Here is a 27,828-nt window from a genome sequence, read left to right as displayed (position 1 = left end):
GATTTCTCGCTTTCTGTCTCTCTGTCTCTGTCTCTGTCTGGCGAGCGCATGCACCCTATAGCAAAAACCTCTCAAAAAAAAAAAAAAAAGAAACTACTTAGTGAAATGAAACATAAATACAGGTAGCTTTTACATTACCTATTGATTTATCAAGTAATTCCCTTCCTTTCATCCCTATTCTTCTGTTATTCCTAAGCTGTTCCGTAAGTCTTTTCACCCCTATCTAAGACCTGTTGTCTTTAAGCTCATTGAGAGCGCTCTCCCCATAGCATTTTTTCAGAGTTGTCTCCTGAAATCTTAATCCCCCCAGCCTGGCTGCAGAGGTTTCACTGTGCAGCTCACTGAGTTGTCTGTAGAGCAGTTTGTTTTCCTTAGCTAGATGCATTACATACTTCCTCCTTACCGCTTCCTAATGAGAGATTCTTTATTCCAGGGCACAGCTAGCAAAAATGTTATAGAGGGTGGAATTATAACTATCTAAATGTGAGAGATATCACATTAATCCCCTGAGAACAGAGGTAGCATGTTTACTGGACAGTCAAGACATGTACAGCGCTGGCGACCGTTCATCACTGTGGGTGGGAACATTAGAAGGGCCCTGTTTTAGGTGTTAACGGCTGTGCTTCACTCCTGAGCAGTCTCTGACGGGACTGTTTGCGTCCATGGGTCAGAGTTCGGTTGCGCCAGCGTGCGATCTGGAACAAATTATCGGAGTGACATGATTGGACTTCATGAATTATAAATAATAATGAGGATCCTCTATATGTAGAATTAAAATCTCGTGGTCAGTGACATTTTTCTCTGTTACAAACATGGCTCACATCTTTAGTGTTATAGCAATCATAAAAGCATGCTAATTTCAAAACACTGAATGGTTTCTTTTATAGTTGGACCCTGGACGTTTTTTGCACGTGGGGACCCAGGCACCACAAAACATTGCTGTTCGCCTTGATAACCAAGTTCCAGTTGAGAGTCCCAGAACAGTTTCTCGCACCAGTGAGCGTGACCCGGTGAGTTGCTATTTTGTACATGGTGTTTTTCGGGACTTACACTTTGTGCTGCTACCCTCCTTTTACATATCAGGAAAACCAGAACTTAGAGCAGCTAAGCAGGCTCAGCCACAGTGGCACAGGGAGTGGGGTGCTGCTGCCCAGCGTCAGAGTCACAGGAAGAGGCCTCCGGTTCAATCTCTGGGTTCACCGAATACTCCAGGCACACCTGCGATCCTGGCCAACTGGAGGGCTCTGGGGAGCATCACCCATGGCGAGACCCTATCAAGGTTACCCGTGTCTCTCTCTCCCAAAATAAACAAACACATATCTTTTTATGAATAAACACATGAGTAGATGAGCTAAGCTGAGCTAAGTAGACTTAATATAGTCAGATAGACTGCACCTGGGATTGTGCTCTGGAACCTGGTTGTTCCCTGCTCCTATCTAATACTGGATAACACAGTACTCAGGGTAGTCCATGTCTTTTCACTTTCCTAGTGCCAAGAATTGTATGAAGGGCCAGCAGATGGCACAGCAATAACATCACTGGACTCTCACATGACCAACTGTAGTTCAAGTCCTGACCCCAGTAGCTTAAAACTCACACTGGGCATGAGCGCCCAAGATACCAGGAAAAGAACCAGAAGAGAAGGGATTGCAGTGGGGCCATCACAGGAAGTGGCTTCTCGCTTTCTATCTCTGTCTCTCCAGTGAGTGCACACTCCTTATAGCAAAAATCTCTCCCCCAAAAAAGAACTTTGTTGTGTGAAAAGTAGGTGCATGGTCTAAACTTTTTTTTGAGAGATTTTTGCTGTAGGGTGTGTGTACTTGCTAGAAAATCAGAGACGGGGAGAGAAAGCAAGAAATCACGCCTCCACGGGAGATGGCCACACTGCAATCCCTTCTCCTCCTGGGATTTTGGGCCTGCACACGCACCTGATGTGAGTTTCCAGCATCCAGATCAGGGATGCAAACTGCGTTGACCATATGGGAGTCTAGCACCTTAACCACCATGCCACCTGCAGGCCCCTAGTCTGAACTTGTGAAGTTCAGTTCCTTACAAGGTAACTTCAACAATTATTATTTATCTTATTGTATATTAGGTGGCAAACTTTTCCTTAAAAGATCAGGTAGTAGGGAATGGCAGGTGGCATGGTAGTTAAGGGCACTGGACTTTCACATGACCAACCGCGGTTCGAGTCCCAAACCTGGCAGCTTGCTTTTTCACTTCCTCCCTCTCTCATTCTGTCACTCTCTGGTCAAATTTAAATAAATAAAGTTAACTAAAATAATTCTTTAAATAAAAAAGATCAGGTAATGAATGTTCTAGGCTTATGGGTTGTAATGGTCTCTCTCACAGCGCCTCAAGTATGCCTTAAATAAATGCATGGCTGTGTTCCAATAAAACTTACTTATCGAGTGGGTGACTGGTCATATATTACCAACCCCTGCTATGGAGAATCCTAAGGAAACCAGAAGTTACTCACCCAAATTCACAGGACAGTGCAGGTTCAGAATTCAGTTTCCCTATAACCACGCTGGCACTGTTTCCCACCTTTATAAGTGGATTTCCTGGTGTCTAGAGAGGGAACTAACTTGATTTGTTAAGAGAAGAGCAACATTAAAGTGAAGTTAGTCAGCAGAGGCCATTCAGCAGTATCCAGGTCCCATCGGGCTGGATATTGATTTCTTTTTTCCTCTCCTAGCATTGTTGCTGCTCATAAATGAATTACTTGTGTGCTCTGTGCTGTAATGTGAAGGGAACCTGCATCTTTTTTGTCCCGGCCTCTACATTCTGAGTCTGCTCATTGTATTACAGGCTGTGTGAAAGGGAAAAAAATAAACCGTTACCCAGAGACACCATCTCAGCAGGGTGTGTTTTAAATCTGTCTCTAGCGTTCACCTATTTTCACAAGCACAAAATGAAGTCGAATACATGAATGAAGTCACTGAAGTGTCTTCCAGCTTCCTCTGTAATTGCATTCTCTTTATCTGCTAATTCCTCTGGGGTTTCTATGGAAACAGCAGCATGCAGATGATCTTGTCATATGACTGGAGCATCTTTATACACAGTACAGAAGAATCCAGATGGCAAGAATTGTCTCTCCTACCCCCACACACAGGGGTTTGCTTTGCTGAGCAGCTGGCTTCACCATCCAGGCTACCACCTTTATATAAAACACTGGATTTGGACACCACAACTCACATTACTGTCTAAGATAGGAAACTAAAAGGTAGCTTTCCCAGCTCAGAGAGAACATTTCCCCAGTGCGGCCGGGCAGGCCTTACCCACAGGTCAGTATTGTGGTGGCTTTCTAATGTGTCCCCTCTACCTGTCTGTACTCACTTCCAGGCCAAGCATGGAGAGCACCATGAAGGTCAGCACTACAGCATCCCCCTCCAGGATTTGCAGACTGTGTTTCCACATGGCCTACCTCCTCGCTTTGTCATGCAGGTGCTCAAGACACGGAACAGGATGGGGGAGCTCAGAGTACCAGCCGGTGTAGCAAAGGGGTGGGGTCAGATGACCAGAAAATTGTAGAAAATGAAATTTCAATCACAAAAAGGGAAATTTAGATGTTATCTTTTGTGAATATGCAATCACTTTAAGCCAATATTTATATTCTGTTAACCAACTGAAATACTTTTCTGAGCCAGGGAAATAGTCTTAAATAAACAATGTCAACTTTTATTTTCCTTGCATTACCCAACAAGTGGCTTGATTTTAGCATTCAAATGATTATGTTTATTTGTTAATTTTTTTATTTTTTTAATTTGCCCGAGGGTGCATGTACTTAACAGAGAGGGGAAAGAAAGCTTCACTCATGGGGGATGGCTACACCCCAATCTTTTCTCCTCCACCTCTTCATTTGGGATTTTGGGCACACGTACAGGCCCAGCATGTCCCCCACCATGTCAGAGACTTGAGCCTTACAATCGGCTCCATAGGATCCAGTTGCCTTAATCACCATGCCACCGACTGATCCCAGTAATTGGTTGAAATGAATTTAGGAGCCGGCCCCATACCCCAGGGGTAAGGGGATCTGATTCTACATGGCCGACCACAGTTTGAGTCCCAGCTCTGGCGACTACAAAGACACAGCGTGCACACATTTATGCATGCCCAAAGTTCTGACAGAATGGTAAAATGGAGAAGGGATTGCTGTCCTGTCTCTCTCTGGCAAGCACATGCACATTCTGGAAATTAAAATAAATAAAATATTTTTTCAAATAAATAAAATGAATTTAATATTTGCTTTGGCAAAATATCATAATAATAGTTAATATTCTATACAAGAACAAAATCAATACTTTTCTGAGCCAAACAGAATCTTTTTTTTTTTTTTTTTTTTTTGCCAGGGAGTACATGTACTTACCAGAGAGACATAGGTTGAGACATGACCATGGGACATGGTTATGCCACAATCCCCTCTCCGCTGTTTCTCCTTTTTGAGCTTTTAGGCACGCACACACACCTGGTATGTAGAAATGATATTTTGATTATTTGCATTGCTCTCCTTCATTCTCATGGATTTTCAGAAAATGTTTTGTACCATAACTTCAACCCTGAGAGTGTACTCTTAGATTGCTTTATAGCCATTAAAAGAATTCATTATTAACTGCAAGTATGGGTCTGGCTCTGTAAATTAGTTAAGGGAGCTAGATGCTACATTGGTTCGAATCCCAGCCCTAGTGCCTTGAAAAATACACCAGGTATGTACGGCCCAAAATCTTGGCGGGATCAAGCAGTAGAGAAGGAATTGTAGTTGACTGGGCCACGTTGATGGGTGCTTTCTCCCTGTTCCACTCTCCCAGCCGCTGTGCCCGCTGGTGATTACGTTTTTAAAATAACTGCAAGCATGGTTTATTGGCACAACTGGCTTTTCTGACTAGCCCCTGTTAAATTATTGTCAGCACCAGAAATGATTCCTTTTTGGATTTTAGGGGGTTTTTGTTTGTTTGTTTTGCAGAAGGTGATTGTGCTTACCTGAGAAGGAGGGAGGAAACACCCGTCAGTGGGACACGGTCATCCCATAATCCCTTTGCTCCATTTCGCCATCCCGTCAGGATTTGGGACATGCGCACACATGCTTGGCATCTTTTTCATCCTGCCAGTATTGGGATTCAGGCTATGTGGAATCTGGCTCCCTTACCCACTAGGTCACAAGCCCAGCCTGGAAACTATTCCTTCTTAATGAAATATCAAACTTACCTGTACACCTGAGTTTAGTTCAAGAGTCGAAGGATGCCCTTTCATGAGTGTGCTTTATTTTAGGAAAATAGATAAGGGATTGACATGAATAACAAAGTTAATTTTTAATTCTGGATCATAGAAAGACAACCTTGTCATCAAGAATTTTGTTAAAATTGGAAATGAGACACAACCAAAAGAAATTGTACTAAGACACTCAAAGCACAGTCTGTGGGTTGTGTAGGCTTGTTTTAATTAACCGTTTTAAGTTGCTTGGAGTCTGACTTAGCTACCAGGTCTCTGGGGAAATTTGTTATCCATTCTTCCCATAATTTCCATTAACATGAAGGCCACCTCCCTCACCATCATTTGTATGTTTCAGTACCATGGTATGGACTACGTGGATATTCCTGTCTTAATATCTGTATAATGTTTGAAGATTGTCTTCCATTAAGTTTTAACTTATTTGTCAATTCCTACACTAATCCCACTGCTTTGTTAGGATTTCCTTTAAAAATGCCAGGGCTGAGGGCCAGCAGGTGGCATGGTGTTGAAGGTGCTGGATTCCCACATGGCCAACTGCAGTTCGAGTGCTGGACTGGACAGCTTGAAAATCACAACTAATAAATACATAAATAAATAAATGTTAGAAAGGAAGGAGGGAAGGAAGGAAGGAAGGAAGGAAGGAAGGAAGTTGGCTTCATGAACCATAGGTTAAGGCAGTCAGATCCCACATGGCCGACCATGTAGCTCAAGTCCCAGACCCAGTGGCTTGAGAACTATCCTGGGCCCTTGTGAATGCATGCCCAAAATCCTGAAAGGAAGGAGAGATGGGAGACGAGAGACTGCAACATGTCCATTCTCCATCGGTGATGGGGGAGCTTTCGCCTATTGTCTGTCTCTGGTAAACTCATATGCCCTCTAGCAAAAAAAAGAAAAATGCCAACCTTATTTTCAACTTTATCTGATATACTTACAAATTTAGATTTAAGAACTTTTAAAATTTCTTTAATTCCATTCCTTCTTATTATTTTTTAACTTTACCAGAGATAGAGAGAAAGGGAAGGTGAAAAGCAAACCACCAGATCCTGGACTCAAACAATGGTCGGCCATGTTTGAATCCAGCACCTTTAACCACCATGCCACCTGCCAGCCCCTAGATATTTATTCTTACTAGTAGACATAATAGTAAAGTACTTTATTTGCAAATCGCTTTCCATTTTTCTAAAGTTTTTACCAAAGTCCTGTTGTGTGAAAAATGAACAAATAGATAAATGCTGCTGTATTTGTGCTGTTAGTAAAAGCACGGCCTCATAGTTGTGGGGCAGCTAGTTACACCTGTTCCTGAGCGGCCATGTATATAGTTCTAGAGAAAAGTCTAGAGAATTATAGCAGTGAGATTTAACTAGGGGCACAGCCCCATAGCATAGTGGTTAAGTGCTATGCATTGGGAGGTGGGTCCCACATGGCCAACCATGGTTCAAATCCCTGTCTTGGTGGCTTGAAACACATGCATAGTATGTATGCATGTGTCCTCAACATTCTGGCAGTGATGAAGAAGTCAAGAAAATTTATTGCAGTGTGTCCACAACCCATTGGGAGTGCTTTCTCTTTCTCCCTCTGGTAAGCACATGTGGCAATAAAAAAAAAAGAAAGAATTAATGTTAATTGACTGTTTACCCGTGTGACAGATACTTTGTTAAGCATTTTACTGCTTTTAATATTTATATTGCACCTATGTGATATACACAGTTACATTGTGAGATGTTTGGATTATTTATAGATGTCAAGTAACTGATATGCTATCTGTGCTTCATGGACTGGCCCTGTAGCTCAGTGATTAAGCATTGTACATTTGGAACCAAACCCCATATGTCCAACCACAGTTTGAATCCCAACCCTGGTAACTTGAAAGACACACCAAGTCGGGACCAGCAGTTAGTGTAATGGCTGGGTCGCTGGACTCCCATGTCATAGTTGACCGTGGTTCGGGTCCTATACCCGGTTGCTTAAACTCACGCTGGGCACGTGTGCATGCATGCCCAAGATCCCGAGAGGAGAGTGGAGGAGAAGGGATTACAGTGTGGCCATCCCCCCTGGGGGGGTGATTTCTCACTTTCTGTCTGTCTCTGTCTGGCGAGTGCATGCACCCTGTAGCAAAAAACCTCTCTTTAAAAAAATTTTTAAAAATAAATTTTAAAAAGAAAGAAAGACACACCAAGCACATGTGTGCATGTGCCCAAATCCTGACAGGATAGAAAAATACGGGGAAGAGGATTGTGGCCTGGCCACATGCCATTGATGGGTGCCTTCTCTCTCTGTATCTGTTTTTCTCTCTCCCCGTCTGGACAGTGCACATTTCCTCTGGTAGTAAAACAGATTTCTAGGGCCAGCAGGTGCCATAATGTTTAAGGGCGTTGGACTCCCACATGGCCAACCACAGTTAAAGTCCTAGACCTGGTGACTTGCTTTCTCACTTTCACTCTTTCTCTGTCTCACTCTGTCCCTCTCTGGTTAAATTTAAATAAATAATGAAGTTAAATAAAATAATTTTTTTTTAATATCTTGTTCCTCATTAACAAGAATAATCAAAAGCAGACTATTGTGCTACTTGGTATGGAATAATGGATTTTTCAAATTGCCAGTTTGGCTTCTCCAAGCTGAGTAAGGACATGGACTGTGGTGCTCTTGATCTCTGTACCAGGCTGTGTGTGTGGTTAGAAGTTCCACAGTGGGCCTGGCAGCTGGTGTAATGGCTATGTTGCTGGACTCCCACATAGTCGATCAAGGTTTGAGTCTGGACCCGGCAGCTGAAAACTCATACCAGGTGCATGTGTATGTGTGCCCAGAATCCTGAGAGGAAAATGGAGAAGAGTTTGTGGCATGGCTATCCCCTCCTCCCCTGGGGGGTGATTTCTCGCTTTCTGTCTCTGGTGAGCGTATGTTCCCTATAACAAGAATCTCTCAAATAAAAAAAGAAAGAATTCTACACCCTCGTCCCTCGTTCCCTGTCTTATTAGATGAAGACGTTTGGTGAAGCCTGCCTGATGATAAGGAGACCAGCCCTAGAGCTCCTGCAGTACCTGAAACACACCAACTTCGCTCATCCAGCTGTGCGGTATCTTCTCTGTATCCTTTCCTGCGTGCCAGGGCCCTCTTGAGTCAGTCCTTTCTCAGAAGAGAAGAAAGGCAGGAGTGTTGTCCCTTCTGTGATGTTTTCTTTAACAAGTACTTTAGACGGGGAGAAGGGGACAGGAAAAACGCTCAGTCTTTGCCACGCTGTCCATTTCTGTGCCAAACAGAATTGGCTGATACTGCACATTCCGGACGGTGAGAACTCTTCCTGTCTCCTCTTCTTTCGGTCGGGATTGCTTAGCCTGTTGGTGTGGCAGCGCTGCGGCTTTAATTTGCTGATGGCGCTTTTATAGCTAAAGGAAAAGCAGTCGATCCAGATACAGAGCAGTCAGAGCTAGTTCATGATTTCTTCATGCCACCAGTGCCAAGCAGGCTGCAAGGTGAAGTGTTTGTTCATCAGGAAAGTCGCAACACATTTTTTGCATAGAAGAGTACATCATGATTTTCCCGACCACCTAATAAATGTGACAAGAAGAAATTTGGCTAACAGCTTCCTAAAGCCTCTTGAGACTAGTCATTACTTTGACATTTAATGCCCCAAATCATTAACTCCTGCCTTTGAGGTCACTAGAGGTCTTTGTTGTTTTGTTTTACCAGTGGTTAACAATTTCAAATATTGGGGACCAGCAGTTGGCATAATGGCTATGTTGTTGGAGTGCCTGGACCCAGTGGCCTAAACTCACACCAAGCACGTGTGTGTGCGTGCCCAAGATCCCAAAAGGAGAATGGAGGAGAAGGGATTGCGGCGTGGCCATCCCCCTGGGGGGTGACTTCTCGCTTTCTGTCTCTCTGTGTCTTTCTGGCGAGCGCACGCGCCCTATAGCAAAAACCTCTCCCCCCCCCCAAAAATGTTCAAATATTGATAAAGCATTTCACTGTTTATCAACATTCTAGAATTGTCAGCATGGATCTTAAGAACTTAACCTCTTATACTTTGTGTATGTCACTTTTTAAATTACTGTTGTATGTGTCCACGTTTTCTGACTTAGCTTTCTTTTTTTGTTTTTTTATTTTTAGATTTTTGCTATAGGGCAGGTGTACTCTCTAGAAAGACAAATACAGAGGCAGAGGCAATGAGAAATTAGCCCCCGGGGGGATGGGCACACTCTAATCCCTTCTCCATTCTTTTTTCTGGATTTTGGGCGCACACACTGCTCCATGTGTTTTTCAAGCTGTGGAGCAGGCCACATGGGATCTAACACCTTAATCACCACGCCGCCCTCTAGCCCCTGACTTCGCTTTAAAACCCACCAGTAAACAGAAGCTATTTAATCCACTCAGTAGGTTGTCGGAAAAGTTATGACGTATTTTTTCTATGCAAAAATGCATCATGATTTTTCCAACTACCCAATTGTATGCCTTATATATTGATTGTAATAATGGTTAGTCTAAGATAAACCAGACGAAAAAGTAAACCCGAGAAGCATGAAGCCTTTAAGTATAGGAGCTGGGACCGGCAGGTGGCATGTTGGTTAAAGGTGCTGGATTCTCACATGGAACAGTTTGAGTCCTTGGACCTGGCAGCTTGCTTTCTCACTTTCCCTTTCTGTCTGTCTCTGGTCAAATTAAAAATAATACTAATAACAAATGAAATTAAATAAATACTTTTTTTTTTTTTAAGAGAGAGAAAAGTATAGGGACCAGTAGGTGGCATGATGGTTGGGCTGCTGGAATATCACATGGCCAACCTCAGTTCAAGTCCCAGGCCTGGCAGCGAGACACATGCACATCTGTGTACGTGCTCGGAGTCCCTAGAAGAGAAGTAGGAGAAAGGCCTGTGGCATTGCCATACTCCCGGAGGGGGCTAGGGGTCTGCGATTTCTCTCTTTACCTCTTTGTCTCTCCCTAGCAAGCACATGCACCCTATGGCAAAAAAAAAAAAAAAAAAAAAAGGCAAAAAAAGATATATAGCAATTTTTTGCGCAAGCCAACACCCCCAATGGGAAAAAAAAAAAAAAAAAAAAAGGAAGAAAAAGCTATATAGAGACAAAACTAAAGTTATTTTCCATAATTCTGGGTTGAATATCATCAGTTCCTGCCTAATTTATTTCTTTGTGCATCCCCCCACACTTTTTTTTTTTTTAAGCTCATCTTTGGGTGAAAAATTGCCGGGAACTTTTACAGTCCACTTACAACAAACAGCGCTTTGATCAACCTTTGGAAGCTTCAACCTGGCTGAAGAATTTCAGAACTGCAAATGAACGCTTCCTGAATCAGGTGACCAACCGTTTAGAAGTTCAATGCTGGACAGTTTTTATATAGAGTCCATCTTCATGGTGCCCTCATAAACAATGGAGAGCAAATACACTAGTTTGAAATAATTGTTATTTTATGTTTCTTTCATATGTTTTGCTCAAAGGTTGGGTGACAGCCTGAACCTCATCTAACCATGTGAAATAAATAGGCAGCAATAAGGTGTTCCCGTTTGTGGGTAGCAAAGTACAACCTAGATGGAGTCATTGACTTCTCTAAAATACAGCTTCAGATTCCCCCAAGCACGTTTACAACTCTTTTTTTTTTTTTTTTTGAGAGGTTTTAGCTACAGGGTTTGTGCGCTTGCCAGACAGACAGAGAAAGACAGAGAGACAGAAAGCAGGAAATCACCCCCGGGGGGGGATGGTCACGCCGCAATCCCTTCTCCTCCATTCTCCTCTCGGGATCTTGGGCACGCACGCACACGCGCCCGGCGTGAGTTTTAAGCCACCAGGTCCAGGACTTGAACCGCGGTCGACTACGTGGGAGTCCAGCGACATAGCCATTATGCTAACTGCTAGTCCCTACAACTACTTTTTAAAATTATTTATTTAATTTTATTTATTCATTCTCTTATTTTAATTTGGCCAGAGAGGGAGTGGGAAAGTGAGAAAGCAAGCCACCAGGTCTGGGACTCAAACCATGGTTGGCCATGTGGCAGTATCCAGCGCCTTCACCACCACGCCATCTGCTGGTCCCTCCACTACTTTTTTTTCACCAGGCCTTTTTTGGGATCCAGAAATTTATTGATAAAACTCTTTTCTCCAGTGATTCAATTTTGGATGTGAACCAAGGTCACTTAGGAGCTTGTTAGAAATGCATATGCCATGGCCTCATTTTGGGACTTTTTAGTCAAGACCCTTTATTTATGATTTTCCTAAGCTCCTGGTAGAAATGTGTTAGGTCACTTCCATACTGTGGTTTCTTCCAGGATCAGAAACATGGATTAAAACTGACTCCTGTTGGGACCAGCAGTTAGCGTAATGTCTATGTCGCTGGATTCCCACATAGTCGCCCGCGGTTTGAGTCCCAGACCTGGAGACTTGGACTCACACCGGGCGTGTATACATGCATGCCCAAGATCCTGAGGAGAATGGAGAAGGGATTGTGGCGTGGCCATCCCTCCTGGGGGGTGATTTCTCGCTTTCTGTCTCTCTGTCTCTGTCTGGCGAGCGCACGTGCCCTATAGCAAAAACCTCCGAAAAAAGAAAAAAATAAAACTGGCTCCTGTTAACCTTGGTTTTCTTCCCTCTTCAGTAGGGATGGGTTCACCTTTAAGCAGAATAGCCTTTTTATTGTTGTTAGTTTGTTTGCTTGTTTTTAGATAAAAATTCAAGAGAAGTATATCTGGAATAAGAGAGAGAGCACCGAGAAAGGCAGTCCTCTGGGAGAAGTGGTCGAACAGGTATGAGAAAAGACAAGTGTGGAGCCCTTGGAACCAGAGACGGCCTCCCACAGCACTCTGAGCCACTGTCTCTCCTGACAGGGCATAACACGGGTGAGGAACGCCACAGATGCCGTGGGGATTGTGCTGAAAGAACTAAAGAGGCAGAGTTCTTCAGGTGATTTTCACCTCCTGGTGGCAGTGGATGGAGTCAACGCTCTCTGGGGGAGAACCACACTGAAAAGAGAAGATAAAAGCCCGGTAGGAAAACTGGGTTTTTCTATTCTGGTTCCTTTAAATACACAGGCTGGAACACAGCCTTGTAGACTCTGCAGTATATTCTCTCGCTCTAAGGGTATTTGAGTGAAAGTGTACAGTGAGATTAGCATTAGGAGAATGTTCCAGCCATGGTGGTAGAGACAAGAGGAGGCCAATGCATGATACTGGAGCCATAGAGGAGGCCCAGGTTTGGATCCCGGGTTGGCTTGAACATGCCAGGCATGCCCATCAGTGAACCCATGATCCTCACTGGAAGAAATTGCAGTGTGGCCATCTTCTCTGGGGAGCGGTTTCTCACTTTTTCTCTTTTTCTGTCTTGCTGTCTCTCTCCTGGTGAGTGCATGCACCATATAGTAAACTGAAAAGAAAAAGTACCATCAGAAAGAGGAGGTGATACTCAGAGTTCCATTATATGTTGAAAACCTAAGAAGGTGTGTTTTGGAAAGAGCATTTCAGCAGAAGCTGTTTTTTTTCTTAATTTTTTTGTGTCTATTTTCTTTTCAAAATGATGGTATGTATGTGGTCTAAGCTGAGAAGGAAAGGTGGGTAGTTGGGGCGGTGGGTGTTTTCTCTCTGGGTGACTGGTTTTCATCTCCAGGGGCATGGCACGTCTGAAGCCTGCATCTGTGCAGCGTATCCCAGAGAGTGTACCTGTGGGTAGCACGTTTACATAGTAGTTGAAAGTGCTGTCAATCCAGTGGTCTCAGGGAACCATCCAGGGAAACCAACTTACGATCTCTCTTTCTCACTGACCAATATACAGATTGCCCCAGAGGAACTAGCACTTATTCACAATCTAAGGAAAATGATGAAAAATGATTGGGTAAGTACATGTGATGCCTAACACATTTCACAGTGTATTTTCCTTTCTAAACCTATTCTCCTACTTCATTGCTAATGTTTTTTAATCTCTGATTTAAGGACAGAAAATTTCTTTGTTTAATTCCCATAATTGTGTGAAGTTCGAAATAAAGTCTAGATTAAAATCTAGGGAACCAGCAGTTGGCGTAATGGCTATGTCGCTGGATTCCCACGTAGTTGACCGTGGTTCGCGTCCTGGACCCAGTGGCTTAAAACTCACGCCAGGCGCGTGTGCGTGCGTGCCCAAGATCCCGAGAGGAGAATGGAGAAGGGATTGCGGCGTGACTATCCCCTCTGGGGGGTGATTTCTCGCTTTCTGTCTCTGTGTCTCTGTCTGTCTGTCTGGTGAGCGCACACGCCCTGTAGCGAAAACCTCTCCCCCCCCACAAAAAAAAAAATCTATATATTTGGTTTCTAACCTTTCTGCTTGACTGTAGTAAGCTTATTCAAGTCCATTTTATTTAAATATTGCCTGATGTTTTTCTATTTTTCAGCATTTCTATATTCAGTATTTCTTCTTTCTTTCAGCATGGAGGCGCCATTGTGTTGACTTTGAGCCAGACTGGATCTCTCTTTCAGCCCCGGAAAGCCTATATGCCCCAGGAGTTGCTGGGAAAGGTCAAGTCATGAGACCATTTCTTTCCCCTCTGATAGTTATTCTGTCTAAAGAGATACCTCTTTCCTTTCTTTTTTTTTTTTTAACTGCCAGAAGGCGCATGTGCTTTCCCAAGTAGGAAGAGAAGGAGGGGAAAAGCAACCGTTGAGCATGGTCTTTCCACCATCCCTTCTCCATTGCTTTCTCCTGTTAGGATTTTGGACATGCGTGCATATACACATGCCAAGGATAATTCTTTTCTCTCTTTTTTTTTGTGGGGTGGGGGGAGAGGATTTTGCTATAGGGTGCGTGCGCTCACCAGAAAGAGAGAGACAGAGAGATAGAAAGTGAGAAATCACCCCCCGGGGGGACAGCCATGCCATAGTCCTTTCTCCTCCATTCTCCTCTTGGGATCTTGGGCATGCACGCACACACAACCAGCATGAGTTTAAGCCAGTGGGTCTGGGACTTGAACCGCGGTCAACTACATGGGAGTTCAGCGACTGCTGGTCCCCCAAGGATAATTTTCAAGCCAGGATCCAAACTGGTCAGTTCTGTGGGATCCGGCTCTCTTAACCACTACACTGTGAGTTCAGCCCAAGTTATCTTTTTTATTATTCTTATTATTTTTTTATTGGCAAGAGGGCATATACACTCACCAGAGAGAAAGAGGAGAGAAAACCCCCCCAGATGGGGCATGAACACACACATTCACATACATACACACACACCCAGCATGCTCTTTAAGCCACCTGGGGCAATATTCAAACCACACAGTGAGCCATGTGGGATCGGACTCCGTTAAATGTGCTAGGTCACAGAGCTAGCCTAAGATACCTTTTTTAATTTATTTATTTTGACATAGTTTCGCACTTAAAGAAACTATGCTCTTTACCTAGATTCCTAAAATGTTAACTTTGTCATATTTGTATAACCATCTGTCCCCCCACATTTTTTTCAAAATTGCGTGATAGTAACCTACTGATGTACCACCTCTTTACCTCTCAGTAATGTCTCCTTCCAAATGTTATTGTAATGTATAATCTTAGCATAGTTGTCAAGATAATCGTGATACAGATATTGATGAAATACTCTCACCGTGTTGGAACTGACTCTGATACTGCCAGTTATCCCAATACCCTCTATAGGAAAAGAGCACCTAGATAACTCGTTACAGCCTGTCGTGTCTCCCTGCTTTCCTTTAATCTGCAGCAGCTCCTGTTTATGTCTTTCATAACCTTAATTTTGAGGCCAGATTGTGGCTCAGTGGTGACACTCACGATGCTCTGTAAGGCTGACACACACCAGAGGGTCCTGGGTATGACGTCCTGCGACATCCCTGAGTGCCAGGCACGTGTGTGTCTGTGATGGTTCCGCCGTGGGAGGGAGGGTTATGCATCACGACCCTGAGGGGGCGGGGGCACTGTCTCTGTATGTGTCTCTCTCAGGCACTGCTGAAAGAATTTAACTTTTTAAAAAATTTTACATTTTTGCTAAATACATGCCTATTATTTACAAGTTATTTCACAGCGTTTGATGTTTTCTTCTGAGTAGAAGTGATGACGTGTTCTCACTGTATCGAGAAGCACATAAAGTCTGCTTCTACCATTTCTGGTGATATTGTTATTTTATTTTTCTGTTCTCTTTGTTTTGGTTTTAAGGGAAATTTTTACTATAAGGTGCTTGCACTCGCCAGAGAGACAGACAGAAACAGAGACAGAAAGTAAGAAATCACCCCCTTGGGAGGGAATGGCCACGCCGCAATTCCTTTCTTCCATTCTCATCTTAGGATCTTGGGCACGTAAGCACAAACACTCGGTGTGAGATTTTTTGTTTTGTTTTGTTTGTTGTTTTTTTCTTTTAAAGAATTATATTTTTTAAGAATTATTAATTTACTTTTATTCATTCATTTTATTTTAATTTGACCAGAGAGATAGAGAGAGAGAAAGTGAGAAAGCAAGCCACCAGGTCCAGGACTCGAACCATGGTCAGCCATGTGGGAGTGTCCAGCACCTTAACCACCACGCCACCTGCTGGTCCCTATTTTTTATTATTTTTAATTTGCTATGTAACACATGGACTCACCAGAGAGAGAGAGAAAGCGAGAAAGCAAGCCAGCTGATCTGGGACTTGAACCATAGTCAGCCATGTGGGAGTCCAACACCTCAACCACCACGCTACCTGCTGGCTCCCCAGTGTGAGTTAAGTTGCCAAGTTTGGGACTCAAACCACAGTTGACTCCCTGGGAGTCCAGCAACATGACCATGACACCATCTGCTGGTCCCTCTTTGTTTTTTAATATATTTTAGTCATTTACTTTATAATAGAGAATTCTGAACAGGGTCCTGACACTGCGTCCCATCTCTAGCCTTCGGCCAGTCTCAGATCATGGGCAAGTGTGTACCTGGTGTACCCAGGTAGTTGTCCAGACTTGAACCAGCAATCTTCCTACATGGGATTAAGAGATTGCCAAATTTTACCACCGCACCTAGTTAATCTGGCCCCTGGTGATGTTCATTTTGAACATTTAGTTGAGATGATATTTGGTTTCTCCTCAATAAAGTTACTGTTTTCCGTTTGTAATTAGTGAGTATCTTGTGTCAGTATAAAAAAGAGACTTTGTAGATATCCTGTTACTTCTCAAACTTTTACCTACAAGTTGTTTTTAGTTTTGTTTTGTTTGTTTTTAAGAATTATTGAAGCGGGTGCCAGCCGGTGGCATGGTGGTTAAGGATGCTGGACTCCCACAGGGCGGACCAAGGTTCGAGTCCTGGACTTGGTGCTTTGCTTTCTCACTACGCCTCCACTTTGTCCCTCTCTGGTCAAATTTTAAAATTAAAAAATTAAATAAATAAAGTTAAATAAAACACTTCTTTTAAAAAAAAAAAAAAGAATTTTCGGGAACCAGCAGCTAGCGTAATGGCTATGTCGCTGGACTCCCACGTGGTCGACTGCAGTTCGCGTCCCGGACTCGGTGGCTTAAAACTCACACCAGGCGCGTGTGCATGCGTGCCCAAGATCCCAAGAGGAGAATGGAGGAGAAGGGATTGCGGCGTGACCATCCCCTCTGGGGGGTGATTTCTCGCTGTCTCTATGTCTCTCTCTGTCTGTCTGGCGAGTGCACGCGCCCTATAGCGAAAACCTCTCCCAAAAAAAAGAATTTTCAAATGTACCAGCAGATAGTGTAAATGGTATGTCACTGGACTCCCACATGGCCAACAGTGGTTCAATTCCCAGACCTGGCAGCTTGAAACTTACACTGGGTGCATGTATGTACGTGCCTAAAACCCCAAGAGAATGAAGGAGAAGGGATTCCAGCATGACCATCCCCACTGGGGGGTTTATTTCTTACTATGCTTCTCTGTCTCTCTGGAGAATACACACACCTTACAGCAAAAACCTTTCTTTAAAAAAAAAATTTATTTAATTTGGGGGGGTCTGCCGATGGCATAGTGGTTATGTCGCTGGGCTCCCATTTATTTAATTTGGGGGGGGTCTGCCGATGGCATAGTGCTTATGTCGCTGGGCTCCCACATGGTCAACCACAGTTCAAGTCCAAGACCTATAGCTTGAAACTCAGCCTGGGTACATGTGTATGCATGCCCAAGAGCCTGGGAGAGAATGAAGGAGAAAGGACAGCAGCATGGCCATCCCTCCCAAGGGATAATGTCTCACTTTCTCTCTGACCATCTCTGTCTGTCTCTAGGGAGTACACATGCCTAAGGCAAAAATCTTTAAACATTTTATTATTATTAATTTTGTTTATTTATTTTTATTTTTAATTTGTGATAGGGCACTTGCACTCACCCAAGAGTGAGAGAATGAGAAAGTGGGAAAGCAAACTTCCAAGTTCAAGACTTGAACAGTGATTGGCCATGTGGGAGTCCTGTGCCCTTCTTTTAGTTGTTTTTGTTTTTTAAGAATTATGTATTTCATTTTATTTATCATTATTATTATTTTTAAAATTTTACCAGAAAGTGAGAGAGAGAAAGCAAGCCGCCAGTTCCAGGATTCAAACCATAGTTGTCCATTTGGGAGTCCAGCACCTTAACCACACCACCTGCTAGCCATGCCCCTACTTGTTTTAATATCCATTACATTAGTGATTGATTCCTAAATTGCTTACTATTATAAAAATGGCCAAATGAGTATTCTCTAGCTGCATCACACTTCTTTTAATGTATCACTTGACGTCCTGTAATAACGCAGCATCTTTCTCTACCCTGTTACATATTTAGCTGTTTTCATGTGGACTTGGGATTCTTATTTAATGAATTCTAAACCTTTACCATCATCATATTTTGATACACAAATTATCCCAGACTTGGCCAGTAGGAGCTCCTTCCAGTGGTTTGTGTCCTCGTGACATGTCCCTGTCATTCTTTTGGCATTCCTTCACTTTCTAGCACATGGTGTGAGATCCAGATTCATCTTAGACTTCCTGTGTTCCAACTCTGAAATTAGCCATTTTTCCAAGAAGCCCTGGTTTGTTTTAGAGAAAGGTATTTAGAAACCAAGACTTGTGTGCTTGGGGTTCCGTTTCTTAGGCCCTCTTGGCAGGGACAGTACACTGGTTTATGTTGTGGTCACATACACATACTTACGGGACCATATATGTATGAATGTGCTGTGTACATGTGTATGTTTACATACACACAGTCACACATCTGTATCTATTTCTGTATTTAAAAAATCATGAGTTCATACTGAAAATTGCCAGTTCCATGCTTACAACTCCGCATTCATTACATCCTTCCCCCTTTCCATACTTGTATCCCTCATCTGTAGCAATAAGAAATCCTGGCCAGCCTAGAGTGCAGTGGTTAGGACGAGCGCATTGGAAGCTCTTTTTCACGTGGATGGCTTACCACGGTTCAAGTCCCGAACCCCAGTGGTTTGACGAACACACCAGATACATGGGCGTGTATGCCCAAAATCCTGACAAAATTGAGAATTGGAGGGAAAATAATTGCACCGTGACCGTGCCCCTCGGGGAGTGGAATACACGCTCCCTCTAGTCTCTCTAGCAAGTGCAGGTACTCTGACAATGTTTTTTGAATCTGCTCTCATTATTCACAGTGTATTTGTTATTAGCCCATTCCTCGAATATATTACAAGTAACTTCAGCTTTGCTAATCCATGACTCTGAAAAACAAGCTCCTAATTGGAGTGCAATACGTGTTCCAATTTTATCCTTAGCCTAAGGCTCTCTAGACCAAATACTCTGCTCACAAGTTCCTTGGCTTAGTCCTCCTTTCCCCTCTTCACTGTTACTGTGCTGGAGGGCCTGCTAACGGTGGGGTAGGTAAGGCCGCTGCATCCCACAGGGCTGACTGTGTACTTTTAGCCCTGGACACACACAGCAGCTTAAAAACCACATCAGGCTGTGTACCTGCTACCCAAAATCCTAAGAGGAGAACGGAAGAAAGGGGGTTGCAGCATGGCCATACACCCTTGAGGGCTGTTTTCTCACTTCCCACACCCCTTCCTCTGTCTCCAACAAGCACACCTACCCAGTAGCAGACTTTAAAAAAAAAATTTTTTTTCTGGAGAGGTTTTTGCTATAGGGCGCTTGTGCTCACCAGAAAGAGAGAGAGAGAGAGAGAAAGACAGAAAGCGAGAAATCACCCCCTAGGAGGAATGGCTACACTGCAATCCCTTCTCCTCCATTCTCCTCTTGGGATCTCGGGCACACACGCACATGCGCCTGGCATAAGTAAGCCACCAGGTCCAGAACTTGAACCGTGGTTGACTACATGGGAGTCCAGCAACATAGCCATTACACCAACTGCTGGTTCCCCCAATTTTTTTTTTTTTTGGTTTCAAAATTTTTAAAGAATTCAAAAAGTAAGTGCAGGGCCAGCAGGTTGCATGTTGTTTAAGGGCGCTGGACTCCCATATAGCCAATTGTGGTTTAGGTCTCAGACCTGGTGGCTTGCTTTTTCACTCCCCACCTCCCTCTTTCACACTCTGTCCCTCTCTGGTCAGATTAAAATAAATAAAGTTAAATAAAATAATTCTCTTTAAAAAGTAAGTGCAAAAGTAGAATTACAGTACAAGTTTATTTTGGTAAGCATCAAAGTGAAATTGCAGTACAAGTTTAATTTTAAATCTATACATAATTTTTTTCATAATACACTTTTTCCACAGACTTTTCTAAGACCCCACATATTTCAAGGTTTTTATTCTTTTAATTTACTCTAGGGCACATGTGCTCACTGGAGAAAGATTAGGGGGGGGGGGGCATGAGAAAACAGCCCGTGTGACCATGATAATCACACCACAGTCCCTTCTCTTCCTTTTTCCTCTCTGATTTTAGATACACGTGCACACATGCCCTGTGTGTTTTTCAACCTGCCAAGTCTGGAACCTGAACCACACAGCCAGCTATGTGGTATCTAGTCACCTTAATCACCAGGCCACCTGACTGGTCCTTCATCTCATTTTTTAAACTTTTTACTTTGGAAACAAATCCATAAAGCATCCATGTTTGATAGGGTCTTACCACATGCTTGTCCTGCCCCAGCCTCCTACTTCACCAAGCCTATGTCATTGTTCCTAGCCTGTTTAGGTTGAGCCAGGAACCAAAGCTGGTCCTTTCATGGCCTTCACCACTGCCCAGAGGTACCTCCTACTTACCCCACCACAGATAGCCAGAATATTTGAAATCTGAAATACAGCTTGATTCCTTTGTTTCAATTTATGTTCTATTTTAGGTCTTTTTCCCTTTTTTTTCTTTTTTTTTTTTCTTTATTGCAGAAAGAATTAATTTTTCAGGGCTGGCAGGCAGTGTGGTGGTTGAGGCCCAGGACTCCCACATGGCTGACTATGATTCAAGTCCCAGACCTGGTGCCTGGTGGCTTGCTTTCTCTCTTCTCTCTCTCTTTCTCTCTCGGATGAGTATGTGTGCCCTGTAGAAAAATTTTAAAGTAATAATAATAAATAAGTAAAATAAAATAAATTGGATCCGCATACGGGCATAATGGTTATGGTCGCTGAACTCTCATGCAGTCAACCATAGTTTGAGACCTGGACCCAGTGGCTTAAAACTCACATTGGGTGCATGTGCGTGCATGCCCAAAATCCTGAGAGGAGAATGGAAAAGGGATTGCAGCATGACCATTCCCCCGGGGGATGATTTATCACTTTCTGTGTCTCCAGTGAGCACATGTGGCCTATAGCAAAAATGTCTCTCTTAAAAAAAAAAAAAAAATTTTATTTTCCTCGATAAATTAAAAAATCTGAATACTCCATTCAACTATAAACTCAATCTTCTTATTCGAGGAGTTGCAAACAAAGTTTACACAAACTTCAAATTACTTAACTTTATATTTCCAAAGAAACTCTTTAATAAAATAGGCTGAAAGAGCATATCAAAAACCCAGATCTAAATATTAAGATATTAAGGCATAAACTTTATGTAATTCCTGCATCTGCTGTTCTGCTCTGCATGCCAGCTCCACACTACAGAGTAACTCTTTCCAACCTCCAGCTACAGAGTGAAGAAAGACGTTACAAACTAAGTCTGATGTATTTAAACTATGCAGGACATAACAGTTCTGTCTGTATCTTTCACAGTTCTCCTTCAGGAAAGCTAATCCGGGGTTCAGTTCTTCCCCAAACTTTAAAACCTATCACAGCCCACCACTCTTGCCTCAGTGCCTTCTCCCAGGAAAACGTGCAACTAAACATTCCCCCAACTAGCATGGGACCACTGTCCTCACATCCCTGTGCCCTGGGAAACAAAGCCAGCCATTGTCCTCTGTGGCACTGAGCATAACTAGCACTGTATTTGGGTCTTTTTCCTCGTTTTCGTTCATTTTATTTATTTTCTGGGTTTCTGTTTTTGGGTTTTTGATAGTGTGCAAGCACTTACTGGAAACAGACAAACACTGAGAGGAGAAGCACGAAATCAGACCGAGGGCGATGGCCAGCCTTTAGTTTCTTCTCTCCCATTCTTCTGCCAGGAATTTGGCCATGTAAGCACTTGCGCCTGGCGTGATTTTTAAGCTACCAGGTCTGGTACTTGGAACTGCAGTCCGCCACGTGGGAGTCCAATGCTTTAACCACCACACCACCTACTGGCCCTTCATTTTTATGTTTTTACTCTATTGCACGTGCGTTTGCTGAGATAGGTGGAGAGGGTGAGAAAGCATCCCCAGAGGTGTGGCCAGACAGCAATCCCTTTTCCATCTCCTCTTGGGAGTTTGGGCACATGCTCACATGCCTGGCATGTTTTCCAAGCCTCTGAGTCTGGAGACTTTAAACCACTAAATTGGCCATGTGGGGTCCAGCCACCTTAACTACCATGCCACTGGCTGGCCCCTTTTTCTATTTCTTAATGATATGAACATTAACTTGGTTCCAAAAATAAAACAAAAAAAAAAAAATAAAATATGCTCAGACAGGGCCAGTCCCATGGCCTAGCAGTTAAGGAAGCTGAATTCCACGTGGCCAACCCAGCAATTCAAGTCCTGGTCCCTGGGGCTTGAACCCCATCTAGTAAGTATGCATATATGCCCAAAATCATGAAGGGTGGAGGAATGGAGAAGGCATTGCATTGTGACCTTGCCCCATTGGGGGTGCTTTCCCTCTTCATCTTCCTGTCACTCACACACACCTTTGCAAAAAATACGAGTATGTGTGTTGAGTATGGAATATATATTTATATATATACATGTCTTCACACACACACACTCAGATAAATGGCATCCCCTTTTCAAGCATTATTACTATTATTTTTTAACATAATGTGGCCACATTGAACAGTCACCAGCCACCGTGTCTGTGTCCTGTGTAAGGAAGGTGACCAGAGTGGGAGGAGGGTAGAACAGAACAAAAACAAAGGCCTTGCCCACAAAGAGCTTTAGTGGAATCCGTCTGCTGACCTGTCACTTAACTGATAGCACATCTTTATCTTTTTGTTTCTCCAGGAAGGATTTGATGCCCTGGATCCCTTTATTCCCATCCTGGTTTCCAACTATAATCCAAAGGAATTTGAAAGTTGCATTCAGTATTACTTAGAGAACGATTGGCTTCAACATGAGAAAGGTCAGCCGTTTCTTTTTCCTTACAGGGTTTTGTGTTCCCAGTGGAATCCCACTCAGTCGGAGCCTTCATCTTGGCTTCTTTCAGCAGCAGCCTGTAATTTGTATTTCATTTTTTTCCCATTAGCTTGACGTGTTTGTCTAATACAATGGTACAGAACGATGGGTGGGAGGTGGTTAAGGTTTAATTTACAGATGAGATTAGATCTTCATAAATTCCCATCCTAGTCCAGAATCACATGTCCCTGCTGAAGAGGAAGGCAGATCCAGGGCCACCCACAGGGCTGCTCTGGGCATGTGGTCGTGCTGCCCTCTCACTGTTAAGAGACTTCAGTGGGGGACTCGCGTGCTCTGACACCCCAAGGCCTTTTTTTTTTTTTGAGAGGTGTTTGCTATAAGGCGCATGTGCTCGCCAGAGACAGAGAGGGAGAAATCACCCCCCCCCCCCCCGGGGTTTAAAAACAAAACAGAAATCAGTACAAAAGAAAACAATAAAAATCACCCAATTGTGCCATTCTAAGATCACTATTAACGTTTTTTTTTGGGGGGGGGAGAGGTTTTTCCTATAGGGCACATGTGTTTGCCAGAGAGACAGAGAGACAGAAAGTGAGAAATCCCCCCCAGGGGGATAGCCACGCCGCAGTCCCTTCTCCATTCTCCTCTCGGGATCAAGTGTGACATGGTGTCCCAGCATCACACCAGATCTCTGCCACACCTGTCCTCACTATGTACTCTCTTAGTACCATACTCAGCCCACCCCGACCGAAAGCATTGCTGCTGCTCATTTGCCTTTTCCTCTTCTCTGGACGTGAGGGACGCACAGGAAAAGTAAAGGCCGTTCCGTCACTGGGTATTAGAGTTATCGGTCATTGGAATAGTTACAAAAGGAGTACGGGGAAGAATATGAAAATAGCTGCAGTGTGGTGGGCTGGCAGGCACGATGAAGCAGGAACTGGGAGATTCAACAAAGTCCTGAAGAATACGTTCTTGGAATGGAGGGAGAAGTTGGATTGGAGGACAAGAGACAGAAAGGGAAGCATAGAAAAAAATAAGTAGCTTATTGGGATAAAGGATGGAGGAGTGAGATCTCTGGGGAGATGCTAATTATGTGGAATTGTAATATAGACAAGGTAGCCTCAGACTATAGAAGTTTTGGGGCGTGCAGTACAGCAGGAGGAAATGGCCACTCACCTGTGTCTGACCCCATTTCAGCGCACACGGAGGGAGGCAAGAAGGAGCTGCTGTTCCTAAGCAACGCGAACCCTGGGCAGCTGGAGCGGCTCTGTGCCTACCTCTAAGCCACGGTCACTGTGAGGAAGACGGCGCGTTTCCTTCAAGCTGGACCCAGTCAAATGGGGAGCCCCACAGCACTCAGAAAGAGCAGCCGGGCTGAACTCGCAGGATTAGACAGGACTGCAGAGTGACTGAACACATGCTAACAAGATGTCTCCTCGTTCCTGAAACTATCAGATTACTGAATGTGGTTTTCACACTCAAGATAATCATGGATCTTTTTCTTAAAAAAATAAATATCTTCTTTAAGGTGTTGTTTTGGAGTTATAATGTGGAAAGTTTTTTATAATTATTTTATTTAATTTCATTTATTTTTTTCATTTGACCAGAGTGAGACAGGAAAAGTGAAAAAGCAAGCCACCAGGTCTGGGACTCAAACTGCAGTTGGCCATGTGGAAGTCCAGCGCCTTTAACCACCATGCCACCTGCCAGCCCCTCATGATGTATTTTTGCACAGAAAAAATATGTCATGACTTTTCTGACACCCTAATAATACCTGTTAGGTGTCTGAGTCTTCAATTGTATATTCCTAGTAGTTCTAGACTTTTTCAATCAGGAGCTCAAGACGCACAGATTAACTTCTTCCTGCCTCATTTATCATTCACTTCCTATTTATACTTTATCCCTTAAGACTCCCTGGAAACTTGACTAAAACTCCAGCTGAGTTCTTTCAGCTCTGTATGGACAGCTTCTTTCTGTGGATTCCGGAGTGTAATGAGCACCAGATGCCTGCAGCAGATATTGTACATAGTGAGTGACCTTGTCTTTGCTGCGTATGGAGTGGTTCTGTCTATGTATCATACTGAGAGTTGAGAAAATAGTGACTTAAATAATTGACAGTAGAGTTTAATCCTCTCCCTACACTCAGGTCATTGGTTTAAGAGAACTTCCACCCTTGAACTGATCCCCAGACACCCCTGGTGGTAGCTTTGCACTCTGTCAGGTTAGCCTGGTGCTCTAGAATCAGATGTGAAGACGGCAGCTTTCCAGAGACTGCTAAACCAGTTCCCACAGCTGGAAAGGATGAATTCATTTCACAAATCCCTTTTTCTGTCTCTCTCCCTAGTTCTCTGATTGAGTCCTGATTGATACACCTCACAACAAAGATCATTAAACCTTTAGATTTATATACTTTTTTTTTTTTTGGAGAGGTTTTTGCTATAGGGCGGGTGCGCTCGCCAGAAAGACACAGAGAGACAGAAAGCGAGAAATCACCTCCCAGGGGGATGGCCATTCCACAATCCCTTCTTCTGCATTCTCCTCTCAGGATCTTGGGCACGCATGCACACGCGCCCGGCATGAGTTTTAACCCACTTGGTCCAGGACTCAAACTGTGGTCAACTACATGGAGGTTCAGTGACATAGCCATTAACAGTAACTGCTGGTCCCTAGGTTTATATATATATTTTTAAATTTGTTTTAATTTCCAGAGGGCACATGCATAACAGAGGCAGGGGAAGGGAACACCCCACAATAGGCGTGGTCATGCTGCAGTCTCTTCTCCACTTCCCCATGCTGCTGGATTTGGGACACGCACGTACATATACCTGGTGTGTTTTTCAAGCCACCGGGGCTGGGATTCGTCTCAACCACAAGGCCATGGGGCCAGCCCTATCTTTTTGTTTGTTTAGGTTTTTGCATTAGGGTACGTGTTCTCTCCAGAGGGTCAGGGAAGGAGAAATTACCCTCCAGTGAGGGATGGCTGTCCCTGAATCCCTTCGCTTCCATTCGCCTCTCAGATTTTAAGCAGACACGCACATATGCCCAGAGTGATTTTCAAGATGCTGGGTCTGGGACTCAAACCATAGTTAGCCATAATCATCATGCCACCTGCTGGGCCCCCAACCCTATCTTTTTAATAGATCAGATCCCCTTGATCTTCATTACCACTGCCTTCATACCTCCATCGCTTCTGATTTGAGTTCCTGTAATCATTTACTAACTTATTTCTTGCCCTCCACCCACTCTGCCTCCCTTCAGTGCATCTTTCACAGGCTGCCTACACGAGCCTTGTACAATTCTAGTAGTTGCCACTCGCTGGCTCTGCTATGCCTTCATTTTAACTTAGTCATGTACATGTTAGAAATGTCAGACCATACACACACATATCATGGAAACTAAGCAACCTCCCTTTCTCCTGGTTCTTTTCTACAAGCAACCTCTGTTACTAAATTCTGGAGATCAAGTTCTAGGGTAGATCAGTGCAGCAGTAATGTATTTCCAAAGCAAAGCTAGACCCGCATGTAAGATTTCAGGTTCGGTTTCCCGTAAGCCTGTGTCCGCTAGGCACAGCATGTCCCTGTGACCCCGGCTGACTGAGACGACAGTGACTACTGGGAGCATTTGGCTTTTTCTCTCCCCTCTCATGAAAGAAACAAAGAATAAAATTATATTCAAAATGACTTTTTTAAACTCAGAAATGTATATTATGAACAGCTTGATGATAATAGCTCTGAATTTGTAGATGAAATGCACAAGTTTACTAAAAAAATAGAGCTTACCAAAATTGACACACGAATATAAAATTTAAATAGTCCTAAGCTATTATAGAACTTGAATACTTTTTTTTCCATTTGATATAGGACACGTGCTCAACAGAGAGAAACAGAGAAGGAAAGTGAGAATTCATCCCCCAGGAAAGATAGCCATGCCAGAATCCCTTCTCTATTCTCTCAGGATTTAGGGCACACAGGAACATGCTCTGGGCATGTTTTTCTGGCTGCCAGGCCAAGCCGTGCACAGCTGGCCATGTGGGATCCAGCTGCCTCAAGCACCATGGCACTAGCTGGCCCAAAACATGAATTCTTTCTTGTTGTTTTATTTTTAAGAGCAATTTTTGCTATAGGACGTGTGCACTCACCAAAAAGAAAAAAAAGCAAGAAATCGCCCCCTAGGAAGGATGGCCACGCTGAAATCCCTTCTCCTCCATCCTCCTCTCAGGATTTTGGGCATGCATACACATGCACCCAGCATGAGTTTTAAGGTGCCAGGCCCAGAACTTGAACCACAGTTGACTATATGTAAATCCAGCAGCCTAACCATTAAACCATCTGCTGCTCCAGAGAACTTGAATCTTAGTTGAAAACTTCTACAAGGCCTATCTGGTCCAGCAGATTTACATAACATTTAAAGAAAAATGCTAATCTCATAACAATTTTTTTGTGTGTTTGTTCTAGGAGGTACATGTGTATGCCTAAGAGAAAGAGCAAAAGCACTCTCTAAGGTGCCTGAGCATGCCACAGTTGTTTCACCTCTAACTGTCCATCCCATCAGGATGGGAAGTGGGGGGAGGGGTAGATCGTGGCATGGCATATCCCTGTCAAGGATACTTCTAAATAAATAAGGGAAATTATAAGGCGATCGTATATTTTAAAAACCTTTTTCTGGGGAACCAGCAGTTAGTGTAATAACTATGTTGCTGGACTCCCACATAGTCGACCATGGTTCGAGTCCTGGACCCGGTGGCTTAAAATTCATGCCGGGCGCGTGTGCATGCGTGCCCAAGATCCCGAGAGAATGGAGAAGGGATTGTGGCGTGACCATCCCCCCTGGGGGGTGATTTCTCGCTTTCTGTCTCTATGTCTTTCTCTGTCTGTCTGGCCAACGCACGCGCGCCCTATAGCGAAAAAAAAAAAAAACTTTTTGTGAATAAAAATTATATCCTTTTGTTTTACAAATTGATAAATTATATACATATATACTGCTTTTGCGTATATATTCCTTTTATATATCTATACAGGGAAATTATATGGCAGTTCTATATATATTGTGCCAATCATACACACACACACACACAC

General features: G+C 43.5%; 1 protein-coding gene across 5 annotated transcripts in view; it reads left to right on the top strand.

Moving 5' to 3' along the window:
* The window catches only part of DAP3 (death associated protein 3), a 59,754-nt gene extending 35,460 nt beyond the window's left edge, over positions 1-24,294 (top strand). For 4 of the 5 annotated variants that reach the window (XM_006153391.3, XM_006153393.3, XM_027773789.1 and 1 more), the window contains 11 exons: positions 888-1,010; positions 3,346-3,447; positions 8,205-8,313; positions 8,422-8,514; positions 10,406-10,536; positions 11,897-11,977; positions 12,059-12,217; positions 12,999-13,058; positions 13,625-13,714; positions 22,625-22,742; positions 23,951-24,294. In XM_006153391.3, coding sequence (XP_006153453.1) covers positions 888-1,010; positions 3,346-3,447; positions 8,205-8,313; positions 8,422-8,514; positions 10,406-10,536; positions 11,897-11,977; positions 12,059-12,217; positions 12,999-13,058; positions 13,625-13,714; positions 22,625-22,742; positions 23,951-24,036 — 1,152 coding nt within the window. In that variant the 3' untranslated portion in view covers positions 24,037-24,294. Of the gene's footprint in view, positions 1-887; positions 1,011-3,345; positions 3,448-8,204; positions 8,314-8,421; positions 8,515-10,405; positions 10,537-11,896; positions 11,978-12,058; positions 12,218-12,998; positions 13,059-13,624; positions 13,715-21,552; positions 21,671-22,624; positions 22,743-23,950 lie in introns of those variants that run through there. The other variant, XM_006153394.3, reaches the window with a different exon arrangement.
* Positions 24,295-27,828: the final 3,534 nt, after the last annotated feature.

Source organism: Tupaia chinensis, unplaced genomic scaffold (genome assembly GCF_000334495.1).
Source record: "Tupaia chinensis unplaced genomic scaffold, TupChi_1.0 Scaffold000374_1, whole genome shotgun sequence".
NCBI lineage: Eukaryota > Metazoa > Chordata > Mammalia > Scandentia > Tupaiidae > Tupaia > Tupaia belangeri.
The sequence above is the reverse complement of the archived record's forward strand: the minus strand, read 5'-3'. Positions and strand labels throughout refer to the sequence as shown.